Source organism: Bidens hawaiensis, unplaced genomic scaffold, assembly GCF_021521415.1.
Source record: "Bidens hawaiensis isolate Kalapana, Puna unplaced genomic scaffold, B.hawaiensis_p1.1 tig00049766_1, whole genome shotgun sequence".
Taxonomy (NCBI): Eukaryota; Viridiplantae; Streptophyta; class Magnoliopsida; order Asterales; family Asteraceae; genus Bidens; species Bidens hawaiensis.
The window spans coordinates 41,377-54,750 of record NW_027498903.1 but is presented as its reverse complement, the minus strand read 5'-3'; the positions used below and the strand labels follow the sequence as shown (position 1 = coordinate 54,750).

The window sequence follows — 13,374 nt, the reverse complement described above, 5'->3', positions numbered from 1 at the left end:
TCTCAACGGAGAAGTGCTCAACATTTTTTCCTGTTTCTTCCTTAACACGGTCTGCCTAGCAACAAACCCAGTGTCCCTAAGCCTGACAAGAGGGGACACCCCAGTAAGGTCCCCACAAGCATTCCCCCCCCCCCCCCCCACATCCAAACACAAGCATGTCCGTTGATCGGATAGTAGATCTTCCTTCACGCAGATCCGACAAGAAATTCACAGTAGCCTCTTTTTTTGTTGAGATTCCCGCCTGCTTTAACACATCACAAAAGGCATCCCTGACCAAATTATGTCTATATTTAAATTTCGGGAGTTCTTTGCAATGAACCGCATGTTCACCAAAATTATCTAAATAAACTTTACGGCAGACCTGGGGCTCATCAACTGGGAACAGGGGGGTCATTAAACGATATTTAAGAATGGCCTGATACTCCACTGCTGACATATGTTGGCCTAACCCTTCGATGGGGGTGACAGTCAAAAATCTTGAGCATAAGGAGTCTGAAGACATTCTAATATCGCTTTCTGATGAAAGGACAGACTAAATTTTTCTCCTAAACTTTGGACAGTTTTACTATAAAGGGCACTTCCAAACATGATAAGCCTGAAGACAAAATAATTATAATTCAGATTCAGAATAAATAAATACATACATACATAAATATGCGTGTCACATTTAATACCAAAATGATTTATACAGAAAATTACAAGAATCATATGTCTTATTTTCACCAAGTGCCTTGATAATTTAACAAAAGACATACAAATATATTATATGATTTTCTTTTTAACGGTTTTGGCACAATTGAGTGTCAAGGATTCTGAAAACTTATCACCCGTATATAAGCCACTTTGTGATTCAAAAAAGAATAGCGGCGTAGCTTGTTGCTCGCTTATCTTCTATTTCGATGTAATCTAAACTTTTCTTTAATAAGATATTTTATTATCATAACAAAAAAAATTTACCGAGTCCAAATATAAAATGTAGGGATTTTTACATATTTCTCCTTCCTAAACAAGGTAAATTACATATTTTCCCAAAATACAAGTTTTTAATGCACAATGTACAATGCTCTTTAAGCATGATTTGAGGAAATATGTAATTTCAAAGTTTAGGGAGGGGAAATATGTAAATGCCCCTAAAATGTATTATATGATCATTACGCTCTCTTTTTTCTTATTGAATTTCCTTACAAATATTAATTTCAAGGAAAGTTAATTCCTTTCATATTCAAATTTAATAAATAAGTAAATTTATATTTCTATCTGACATAAGTAATAAAATGAATCACATGAAGATACCTCACACGCAATTATTAACAAGTGACACTAGCATTTGCATATGTGTAAATATTTGTTTTATTAATATTTTATGCATGAATTAAATCAGATTCCGAAAGACATGTTTTATAAATATTTTGATCGGATTTAACATGGGTTGTTTTGGTCTATTAAAACTATCATAGGTGGCTTTAGATAAAATAAAAAAAAATAAAAATAAAATATATGGTCAGCCCGATGGTAAATTAAAAAATAAAAGGTCAAATTGGGTTGAAAAGATAGTGGCTTAGGGTTTTTTATAATATAGACATCGGGAGTCTCAGACACTAAGACATCGGCCGTCGATTAAATCACGGGCAAGAAGACTTGAATCCAGGTTTGATTTTTGGTTTTCTTATTGCATAACCCCTGTGAAACAAGTTTTAGTTTAACAGTTGAATCGGTAGTTCTATATATTCATCAATGTTTGTATGGTTTAGCGTAAGAGTTATTTATGTTCTTGTTAAATTGATGATAAAAAGCCTTAGCATCCATCTGGTCAGCCTGAACCTATTTTGGTCTGAACCCGTTTTCATCCGAACCTACTTTTGATCAAAGATTTGGTTTAACTCGAATCTATTTTGGGTATAACATCGGACACTAACCAAATTGGACATGTTTAAAATTTTTTTTTAAGCTCCAATCAGTTCTCATTCTCATTAAAATCGAAACGATTACAATAAAGTGGCAGGCAAATGGGCAACAAGCTGTGCCGCAACCCCTTTCTGAATAGTAAAACCAATTCTACTAAAAACAAAGCGTTGGGTCGTTGGAGACGAAAGTCCTAGATATTGCTGAAGATTTATGATTCAACCAAAGTACTTAAAATATAAAGTTTAATAAAATAATTTTATTTTTTAAAATTCTGATCTCAATACCCTTAAAAGGTTTAAATTGACTTATTATAGTTGTCCTTATTGCGATTGATATAATTATTCGTATTTAACAAACTTTTCAAATCTGAACATATATCACACATAAGGATGGGCAATAATGCATATGCAGGTAATCAAAGTTTCATAAGTTGGTCCAATATTATTGTGGAGTAATTATGTGTTAAGTATTGAGCATAACTACTTGTTACAAATCGCATATTGTTTCCTATTTGTTTCATTAAAGTCACTCAAACCTTTTTGTTTCACTAACGTCACCCAAACTTGTGTGTTGCTTCACTCTTATGCAATTACTAGGTTAACAAGTTACACTTGATGATGTGTCATGTTCTTTTTTCTTTTTCAATTTTTGCCGTTGATTTTGAACAAAAATTATTAAGTAATTTAATCATCTTTTTGCTGTCCATCAACAAAGAAAAGTGGAACTAACTCCTCATCAAGTGTAACCTATAAACAAACTAATTGATCAAGAACGAAGCAATAAATAAGTGTCTTTACTTGGATAAATGAAAACCTTGATTACTATTTTATAAAGTTTTCTTTGTTATTTGTCAATTAATATATAAAAAACAAACTAAAAGAAAGAAAAAAGAGAAATAACCTTACGATTCAGGTAAACGAGTATATATATTTTGTTTAAAGTCGGGACGTAACAAAGTGGTGGGCTTTGTGGAATGTTGAAAACCTAAAGGACAAATTGTATAAATATGATGAAACTTATGGATGAGTCTTCCAATGCAAAATCTATCTGTTAGTCATATTCCCAAGAAAGAAAACCACCGATGCGATGCCTTGAAATAGCAGAGAAGAGAATGCCACCACTTTACCCTCTCTCTACTTCTTCTACTCGTCTTTAAAAACCAAAACCAACAGCCGCTTATTATTGATATCTTTCATTCTTCAGCATCAAGCGCCTGGTGAAACTCAAATGCTCCGTCCAGAATTACGATTGGGTACGAGTGGCGAGGTTGTTTGAGAGGAACTCTGGTGGCCAGATTGACGAGAAGAAGCATTACGCTGAGTTTTGGATTGGGACCCATGTCTCTGGGCCTGTTGATGGGTTGAGTTTGAAGTCGTGGGTTGTGCAAAACCCCTGGGCTTTGGGGGATGTGGTTGTTGATAAGTGGGGTGCTGATCTTCCCTTCCTGCTTAAGGTAATCGCTTCATTTTTTTTCTTGTTTTAACTGTTAATTATTAATTAATTTTATTATTACAGGACAGGCTCTGATTTTTATTATTACTATTTCTATACTAGTGTAGTATTTATTTAATACATATTTATAAAACTAGTCTTTTAGGTCAAGCTAATAATTCGAATTGTTCGTGAGGATGGTTCAAGTTCATCATTAGTGTCATTTACATGATTAGTGAATTAAGGTTTTTTCATTTTTATTTTTTATTTTTTGTAATTACATCTGTGAAAGTAACTGGTTATGTGAAGTGATTTGTTAAATAATATAATACTATGATTTTGAAATTTTTTAGAGAAGTAATTTGAGAAAATATGAAGCAAGTGATAAGATTTATGCAGTTACAGTTCATTTACAGCAAGGGACGCGTGTAACATTATTGTTTTATTATTAATTGATACGTGTAGAATTGTTGTTTCTATATTTAGTTTATTTGTTTGTTTGATCTATTCTAATTCAGATGAATATGATATCGTTTCCACAATGATCAAATTTAAACAAATTTCAGTAATTATTGTTAATTTGTTATTAGTACATTTATTTAAACCGATTTTGTGTCTTATTCGTGCCATGTGTTTATGCATCAGGTTCTTTCTGTGGGTAGATCATTGTCAATACAGGCCCATCCCGATAAGGAATTAGCAGAGTATCTTCATAAGGCACAACCAAGCGTTTACAAGGATCCAAATCACAAGCCTGAAATGGCTCTAGCTTTAACCGAGTTTGAGGCATTGTGCGGGTTCATTAGTTCAGAGGTATATTATTTATATTTCAAATCCAGTTCTTTTGTGATGACAGCTGTTAATAGTTTTTGGAATTAGTTAGTTTTAGGGGTATTGACTATTGACTGCTAAGAAGTCAAAGTTTGACTTGAAAAGATTCAAACTTGGTACTTTTCTTACTAAGATTTAAGATATAGATTTTTGTTCAAGTTTGTTATCTCTCCAAATTGTTCTCGATAAGTTACAATTTACATCAATTTCATAGTTTTAAAATCTTATTTTTCATTTGAAAAAGTCAAAAGTTTTGACTTTTTAATCAAGAGCTAAGATATACCATTATCATTCTGTTTTACATATACAATTAAAAATAAATATATAATGTAATGTATATTATTTAGTTATTTTTATCATAGCTTTATGTATAGTAATATCCTTATATAAATTAATATTTAATATTTTAAATACATATATTATAAATAATATGTTAGTTTATACTCGCGAGCCAAGCTCGAACTCCATAACTGCAGCTCGGGCTCAGGCTTGGTGTGAGCTCGTTTAATTTTTCTCTATTCGGGCTTTTAGTGAGTCAGTCACTCTTGTCTCTGCTTCTTAACGGGGTGATTGACTCGCTATAACGTACTCACAAAGCTTGTGATCTATTGTAGGAACTTGATATTGTGCTTGATATGGTTCCGGAGATTAACGAAGTGGTCAGCAATGCTTCTGTTGACCAACACGATGGTGAGGTCAAAGGACGAGATCTTCGGTCAATATTCACTAAACTCATATCAATTGACCGAGACGTGATTTTCAAAGCACTATCTAAATTGGTCAACCGTCTAACCAGAGAAAACGAGGTATATAGCCAGTTTTCATATAAAACGAAAATCTACAAAAGTTATTTACAAAATTACATTTTTACCCTTTTCAGACAAGGCAGTTAACTAGCAAAGAAGAACTTGTGTTGAAGCTTGAAAAACAGTACCCGAATGATGTCGGGGTGTTGGCCTCCCTTCTCCTTAATCTTGTCAAACTCGAACCAGGTGACGGCCTATACATAGGTGCAAACGAACCGCACGCGCATTTAAACGGCGAGTGTATTGAGTGCATGGCAACCTCTGATAATGTGGTCCGCGCGGGCCTCACTCCAAAATACATGGATGTCAAAACCCTATGTTCCATGCTCACATACAAACAGGTAACCTTAAAACCGACAACAGAAAGTCAAACTTTTGTATATCAAGTCAAATGTTGTATGTATCTTCACTTGTTGTAAATTGTAATATAACAATTTTATTTAACTACAGGGGTTACCCGAAATCTTGAAAGGTGTACCTATAAACCAATATGTGAGACGATACACACCACCTTTTGAGGAGTTTGAGGTTGACCAATGTGTGGTTGACCAAGGTGGATCGGTTGTGTTTCCGGCGCTTCCGGGTCCGTCTGTTTTTGTGGTTATTTCAGGTGAGGGAATGATGCTGACATCAACAAGTGAAGATGGGGTGTCGGAAGGTGATGCGTTGTTTGCACCTGCGGGGACCGAAGTTCAGGTGAGTAGTGAATCGGAGGTGCGGGTGTATCGAGCTGGAGTGAATAATAAGGTGCTTTTGAACCCTTGAAGTGGAGTATGAAGAACGGGTTAATGGTAGTTTGTGTACATTTAAGTTTCATTACGTTTACAGAATAACGGGGTTATGGTTATAATGGTTTTTAATATATAACTAGTGTTTTACCCGGCACGTTGTGCCGGACAAGTCAGTAAAACTTGAGTGGTAGTAAAACTCAACCGTTGTCGGCCTTAAGCATTGAGGCGGTAAGTCAAAGCAAATTTGGTCAGTTTCGCTTACGTGCGTTATTGTACAGAAACTAAAACAAAAAATTTTAAAAATTGAGGTAGACCAATGGGCGGCGTCGGTTGGTAGAACTCCATTGTTGATAAAAACCCATCTCTCTACACGAATTCGGTCTGTTTCCGTCACGTTCGTTAAGGTACCAAAACTAAAACGAAAAAAAAATCAGCATTCAGTCGGTTTTTGTTACGTTCATTACGATACTTGAAATAAAACAAAACACAATGAGTCTAAACGGGCCTGGTCGGTTTCCATCACGTTCGTTATGGTACCAGACCTAAAACAAAACAAAAATAAAATTGGCATTCGGCTAAATTTTGTTACATACCTTACGAACCGAAACTAAAACAAAACAAAATACCACCAATAAGGTGCCGCAAAGTAGCCAATAAAGACTACGGCACCAAAGTTATAAATTATTATATATAATAATAATTATATACAGTTTGGTTCAGTTAAAATATATTTTTTTTATAGTTTCTGGTTTCATGCGGGTTGATTTGACCCGTGTGCTCGTGTTGAAGTAAACAATATACACTAGAACGTAAAAAGTTTGTAGAAAGATTCTAGCTATGCTTAAAACCAAAGCTAGAAACTCAAGCCGGCCTGTGGTTAAGACTGGTCTACTCAATTAAATTCATGTGAACTATTACCTAATATATATATATATATACACTAGCTTTTAAATCCGTATATTACATGAGATTTGTTAAATAATAAAAATTAATAAAGTTTGTTATTTGAAATAAAGACATAAAATTAAATGAAAAAAATAATGCAATACAGTATATAGTATAAACAATAAAAAGTCTAGAATCTTAATTTTACAAATAAGAGAAAATCTTTTTATATACAACATTTGTAGTTTTATCACAATTATATACTATTTAGTATTATTAGGACTATAAACATAATCAACATTTTTTATTTCATGTTTTTACTTTGTATCTTTTTTTTGTTTGTTTCAAATAATTAATTTATTAATTTAAACATTGACAAATCTCATGTATGACACAAGTTCTAGAGCTAGATGAAATAAACAATTGATAAAATAAATTTATTTAGGTTTACATTCATAGCCTAATTTTCCTCCTAATTCTCTAAGTTATAACCCTTTTGGCAAAATGGTTTTACCCATGATCCATGAATAGCTAGGATGAATGAGGTGAGATATTAGAAAATTAGAAAAGAAATTTAGGCTAGGATTAGATATGGTTAGGACACCTAAGCATTAGTATTTTGTTTATTATAAGAGTAAGATAAGATTTGGCAAAATGGTTTTACCCATGATCCGTGGATAGCTAGGAATCTATGATGAATAAGGTGAGAGATTAGAAAATTAGGATTAAATATGGTTAAGACACCTAAGCATTAATATTTTTGTTTATTAGAAGAGTAAGATATTTTTAATGTTAGGGTACTCCCACCTCTTGTCCTTCATCCAATATCATTTATTTAACATTTTTTTCACATACTCTCTCTTATCCACGTTAGCGTCATATCATTTCATCTCAACCATCTCAATTCATCCCTAAACCTTTGCAATTATCTCATAACCATCCCAATCCATTTTTTAAAGTAAACCAAAAAAAAAGAAGTAAGAAAAAAAGGAATAAATAATGGGGTGGAGATCGACAAGAAGTCACTGATCCAAGAAGCATTTTTTCGATACCGAAGGGGACGGGCCGGTGTTTCTGCCGGTCCCCAACCCCTCCCGATCTCCTTCCCACTTCTTTTTGTTCTATCAAGAATACCCCGGACAATGAAAGGAAAGCAATGCGGAGGAAATCTTTTTCTTTTTCAATAGTTGGACTTTTTTATAATTGTTCTATAAAGATTCTACTTTTTTTCTTTTTTTTTTCTTAAATTCCAAGTTAATTGCCACGATCACATCTAAGATTTACTTTTTTGTAACTCGGTTTCATGTAGCTTGTTTGGCCTACGTGTTATGTTTGTGTCAGGTTTTATTGTCACAACTTGATAACCCTGATGAAATCATAATCTTAAAACGTGATTATAGTACCTTTTTGTTAATTATTATCTCCAATTGTTACGCTCAGAGCCTCATACTACCTTTGTTAATATAAAAAAAAGTCCACTTGGACACAAGGCTGGCTCAACTTGATTATCTTAACAAGTTGAAGCACTAAGCACAAAACTTGTAGAAAGCTTGAGGAGCTTGTGGCTAGTTGAGCCAACTTGTTTATTTTTAGAAAACAAAATTATGGTTTGTCTCTGCGTTGGATGGACGGGGCATTCTAGAGGTCTTATTCTTAATTTGCGCGTTTTGTGTCACCGTCGTTTTTGGGTGGGCACAGTCTAACTTCTACCGTTAGATTTCCGTATAGGTATTTGCTATAATGACTATTATGCTCCTTTCTGATGAGCAACTCGTACTCCTGTGCTAACGAGAATTTTCATATGTGTCCCTCTGGCTTAATTTCCCTTCAATATTTAAATAATTGTTTTTTCTAATTTAACCCCTCAAAGCTATGGAAAAATCAATTTTGGTCCCTGAAATTTTTTTTATAAAATTATAAAAAATCCAATTCTTATAAATTTCAACCAAATAACATCCAAATTTCAACCCGAACCTTAAAATTTTAAGTTGATTATTTTTTTCACACTATTCAAACGAATAACATCCAAACTTTAACACAAAACTTAAAAAAACTTGGTTTTTTTCAAAGTTTTCAACCAAAACGGGACCGAAACTTTAACAGTAAACTAGTTTTTTCCACAATTTTCAACCGAATAATACCGAAACTTCAACACGAAACTAAAAAAAAGATGAATTTTTTCAAAGTTTTCAATCAAGCGGGCCCGAAACTTCAATCCGAACATCGAAACTTCAACCCGAAACTAAAAAAAAGTTAATTTTTTTTCAAAGTTTTCAATCAAACGGCCCGAAACTTCAATCTGAACATCGAAACTTCAACCCAAAAAAAAAAAGTTGATTGCTTTTCAAAGTTTTCAACCAAACGGGCCCGAAACTTCAACACGAACACCGAAACTTCAACCCGAAACTTAAAAAAAGTTTATATTTTTAAAGTTTTCAAGCAAGCGGGCCCGAAACTTCAACCCGAACACCGAAACTTCAACCCGAAACTACAAAAACTGATTTTTTTTAAAAGTTTTCAACCAAACGGACCCGAAACTTCAATCCGAACACCGAAACTTCAACCCGAAACTTAACCCGAGCCTACCATGTGAACTAAGCTGATCTTTGGTATTATTACGGAATATGACACATATATTACCAATTTCAACAATTCATCTTCCCCAAAATTATGAATAACACAGATCTTGCATATGCTTGAGGCCAAGTATGCCTTAGAATTTAATTATCGAGTAAGCGATTAACCGTTTATTTCGTAATGAACAAACGAATAACCAAACAAGTCTGGTTATGACCCGGATATCTCGGAGGGGGGCATCTATGAGTGATATGCGTATATTATAAACTAACATATTGATTTTATGGCCTTAGTACAATAGCAAACTAGTTAAACGAAAAGATACTCGTTTAACTACCCGGTATGATTTTAAAAGCGAAAGTTAATTCCAAAACAAGCATTGTATCATCCGTTAAGCCGAAAAGACCTAGGAAACATTTATTTGGGATGTTTTAAGCGATCCGTGAAAATATTTTGGATTTTTACAACCTAATAGTATATTTTTCTAAATTTACAAGAACTTGGCTGAAAAACACTCGTTTTCGCGTTGTTTGTCGCACCCGATATATTTTTCTCACCAAAAACAGAACCCGAAATAAATTTGAACTCGGGATTTCACGTTAGGCACGAAAAACGATGCAAAATGGACTAAAGGGGGCCCAAGAGGACCACACAAGGGGGCGGCCGCAAGTTAAGGGGTCCTATCCCTTTGATATTTGTGTAAAATTTTTTTACCACATCCAAACTCAAATATCTTCATAGACACTTCTGCTCATACTCTTCCTCTTTCATTTCCCACCAAGACCCTAAGGTAAACATGAAGATTTGATCATTTTTGGCTTGATTTAACCTATTTAAACATATAAGATCATGGTTTGATTAGTAAAAACCATGATTAACAATGTAAAACTCTTTAAAATGATCTAAAAATAGGTTTTTATCCTAAACACATGTACTAAACTGAATCAAATACTTTTTTGGCCATAAACACGGATTAGATGGTTTAAATCGCGTGTTTACGGTTCAAAAGTTCGGTTTAAAACCCTAATCGAAACCCTATGTTTTAAGGCTGGAATTTTGATGATACATGCTTGGTTTTGTGATATAGGACCTATAGTTACATTAGATAGAAGACCAAGGATCTGGACAATCAAGTAAAAGGTTGAAACAGTCGAAAACCGCAAAGGTATTACCGAAATACTCATTTAAGGGGTTGTTTAGGATGAGATTGTAACGTGCTTTTTGTTATCTTGTGAAATTTTTCAGGACATAAGGGACCATATGAATGAGTCCCTGTCCAAATTTGGTAATTTTTCGATCATTCAAGAATATTGACAATATTTATTACCGTTTGTGAACGTTTATTTGGGAAAAATACTTAAATTGTTTGAAAATTATGAAATTTTATGGATAACTAAGGTATGGTATAATATGATCATATGTAAAATTTGGGGTCATTTGGAGAACCCTAGCTATGTTTTCTGGATTCGTGTTTATTCGAGTTTTAATGGTTGTTTTTGGATCAAAAGGGTAACTTGGCAATATTTTTATGTTCTAGAAATTTTATAGACTATTTTGGAAGTTATTTGGATCACTCAGAAAAATTACCGAATTTTTCAGAAGTCGTTTGATATAAACGAACGATTTACGGATTAAATATAGCATATAAAATGAATTTCTATAAATTAATAAATCAATAAATAATTCCAAAAATATATTTATAAAAATTTACATATTTTAATTAGTGAGTGTGTAAATTTTCATAATTTAATGATAAACAGATAATTAGTTATGCTAATTTGAACGTTAAACCAATTCAATTCTGATAAAAACTGACAAGTTTGTGATTAACGAACCTGTTGGAATATCAGAACCATCAAGAGTGATAAAAAATCATATTTTTTGGGTTAATTGAGCAAAACCAAACTTTTTGCGAGAAAACCGGACAATTCAGATGGATTGTGCACGTTTTTCTCCAAACCAAACTGAATAAACGAAAATTAATCATGTGACGTATCCAGACATCTAAACTATGATTTCTCTTTATAAATTTAATTATTTTATTAACCGACACGTTTACCCAAGTTTATGTGGTCATACCTGTTTTTTAAACGCGTAAACGAGCAACTTAGCTTAGCAGGTGAAACTGAGCCAAGTTCGATTTCAGCATTAGACATTGAACATCACAATCTAAGCCTATTGACATGTTCTGGGCATGACAGCCATGCCCAGACTAGATATACATCCCAGTTTAATATGGAGATTATAAAAATATTAAAATATTAATATTATTATAATATTGATTGTATGGACTAAGTGATAGCACGTGAAACAAACCACGAGCTGAGATCACATTGAGTACTTACTAAACCGTGAGTTTCATGAGCCTTCGTTTTTAAACTGTTTTACGAATTTTGGGGTGAAAAGCATGCTTATATATATTTATCTGTTTGGAAACGTATTATCATAGAAATTGCCTAAGTGTTGATATACGAAAAAATCCCTATAGTAATTGATCATGAGCCGTAAAATGTGGATAGTACTATTGATTATATACATGACTTTATATATGACAATTCAATTGAGTATGGGGCGGATGCCAAGGTTCTACTGCAGTTGAAAAAAATTAAGTTGAGTATGGCTGGAATGCCAAGATTCTACTGTAATTTAATAAACTAAGTTGAGTATGACACATATGCCAAGATCTACCATAACCAAACAAGCTAAGTTGAGTATGGCACGTATGCCAAGGTCTACTGCAACTGAACAAACGAAGTTGAATATGGCACGTATGCCAAGGTCCTACTGCAACTGAACAAACTAAATTGATTATGGCATGAATGCCAATAATCTACTGTAATTATACATTACTATATATTACATGCACACTATGTAGTACTAGACATAGTTACTCGAGACATGTTATGTGGGGAAGGGGGGCCACAGTGATTGATTGCGCGTGAGAAATGGAGGCATGTAGCACGAACAAACAGTCACGGTCTCACTGTAGTTTTTCATAATAACATCATAAACATACAAACATACCTATGTACATATAAACATACACATGTACATACAAACAAACAAACGTACGTACATATATATACGCACATACAGACAAGCTATGATTGTTATAGTACGCATAACTGGTTTCGTTAAAACTTATGAAACTCACCAACTATTCATAGCTGACCCGTTTTAACGTGCTTTCCAGGTGTCCAGAAAGGTGGATTAGATTGCTTATGTGCTACGTGTTTGGATTGTGATCGATGCTATGTGAATTGATGCAACCCTATTAGTAAGGAGTGGATGGCAGACTGTTCTTGTTTTGTATTACTTAGTTTGTAAACAAAAATCGAATAATGTAATATAATGTAATTTAGTTTGTAAGGTTTCTTTATAAACAATGTGGTTGATACCAGGTGTCTGTTACATTCTCTTTAAAGAAATAAATGAAGTTGTTACAATTATTTGCTTTTGTTTGGACATGATTGATTATTTTCTTGAAATTTGTGTACTTATGTTGCTTTTAACTAATTAATGATATTATAGTCATTTAATAGTGTCACGTGTATTTGAGCAATCTGTACGTCACAATTATTTGCTTTAAACGAAGTTGTTACAATTATTTGATTTTGTTTGGACATGATTGATTATGTACTTGAACTTGTGTACTTATGTTGCTTTAAGCGAATTAATGATATTATGGTAATTTAATAGTGTCACGTGTGTTTGATCAATCTGTACGTTACACTCGGGCGTTTTCGTTTAAGCCGGGGTGTTACAGCCTACAATCTCAACTTCTCAGGCATGACATGATTTCAGGACTAAAACCTCCTTACACTTTCTTTTCTTTTCTTGGTACGAACACAAACAATAAAAACGGTGTGGATCTTGACTAGCAAACTACGATCAAACAACTTGGTGTGTAACGAGCCTAATGTCACACCCCGACTAACAAAACACGGAAGCGTAAAACGGGAATGTAACAGACACCTCTGGTATTAACCACATTGTTTATAAAGAAACACTACAAACTAATTTTACAATATTTTACAGCGATCTAAATTAGTTTACAACTAGGTGATACAAACTAAATCCAGCCCGTTAAGCGACTTTACTTCTTACTAGCACACTTGCATCAATTCACCCAGCATTGATCGCAAGTCAAACAAGTAGCACATTGACTTTCTAGTCCAAGTCTGGCACACCTAAAAAACATGTTAAAA

At 33.5% G+C, this 13,374-nt stretch overlaps 1 protein-coding gene across 1 annotated transcript; it reads left to right on the top strand.

The window, feature by feature from the left end:
• Positions 1-3,108: 3,108 nt before the first annotated feature.
• Positions 3,109-5,817, top strand: LOC143598186 (mannose-6-phosphate isomerase 1-like; the record flags this gene model as incomplete). The annotated part of the gene is made up of 5 exons (XM_077076473.1): positions 3,109-3,358; positions 3,982-4,149; positions 4,782-4,973; positions 5,048-5,314; positions 5,424-5,817. Coding segments are annotated over 5 exons (1,192 nt in total), but the record flags the coding sequence as incomplete, so codon positions are not given.
• Between the last annotated feature and the right edge of the window lie 7,557 nt (positions 5,818-13,374).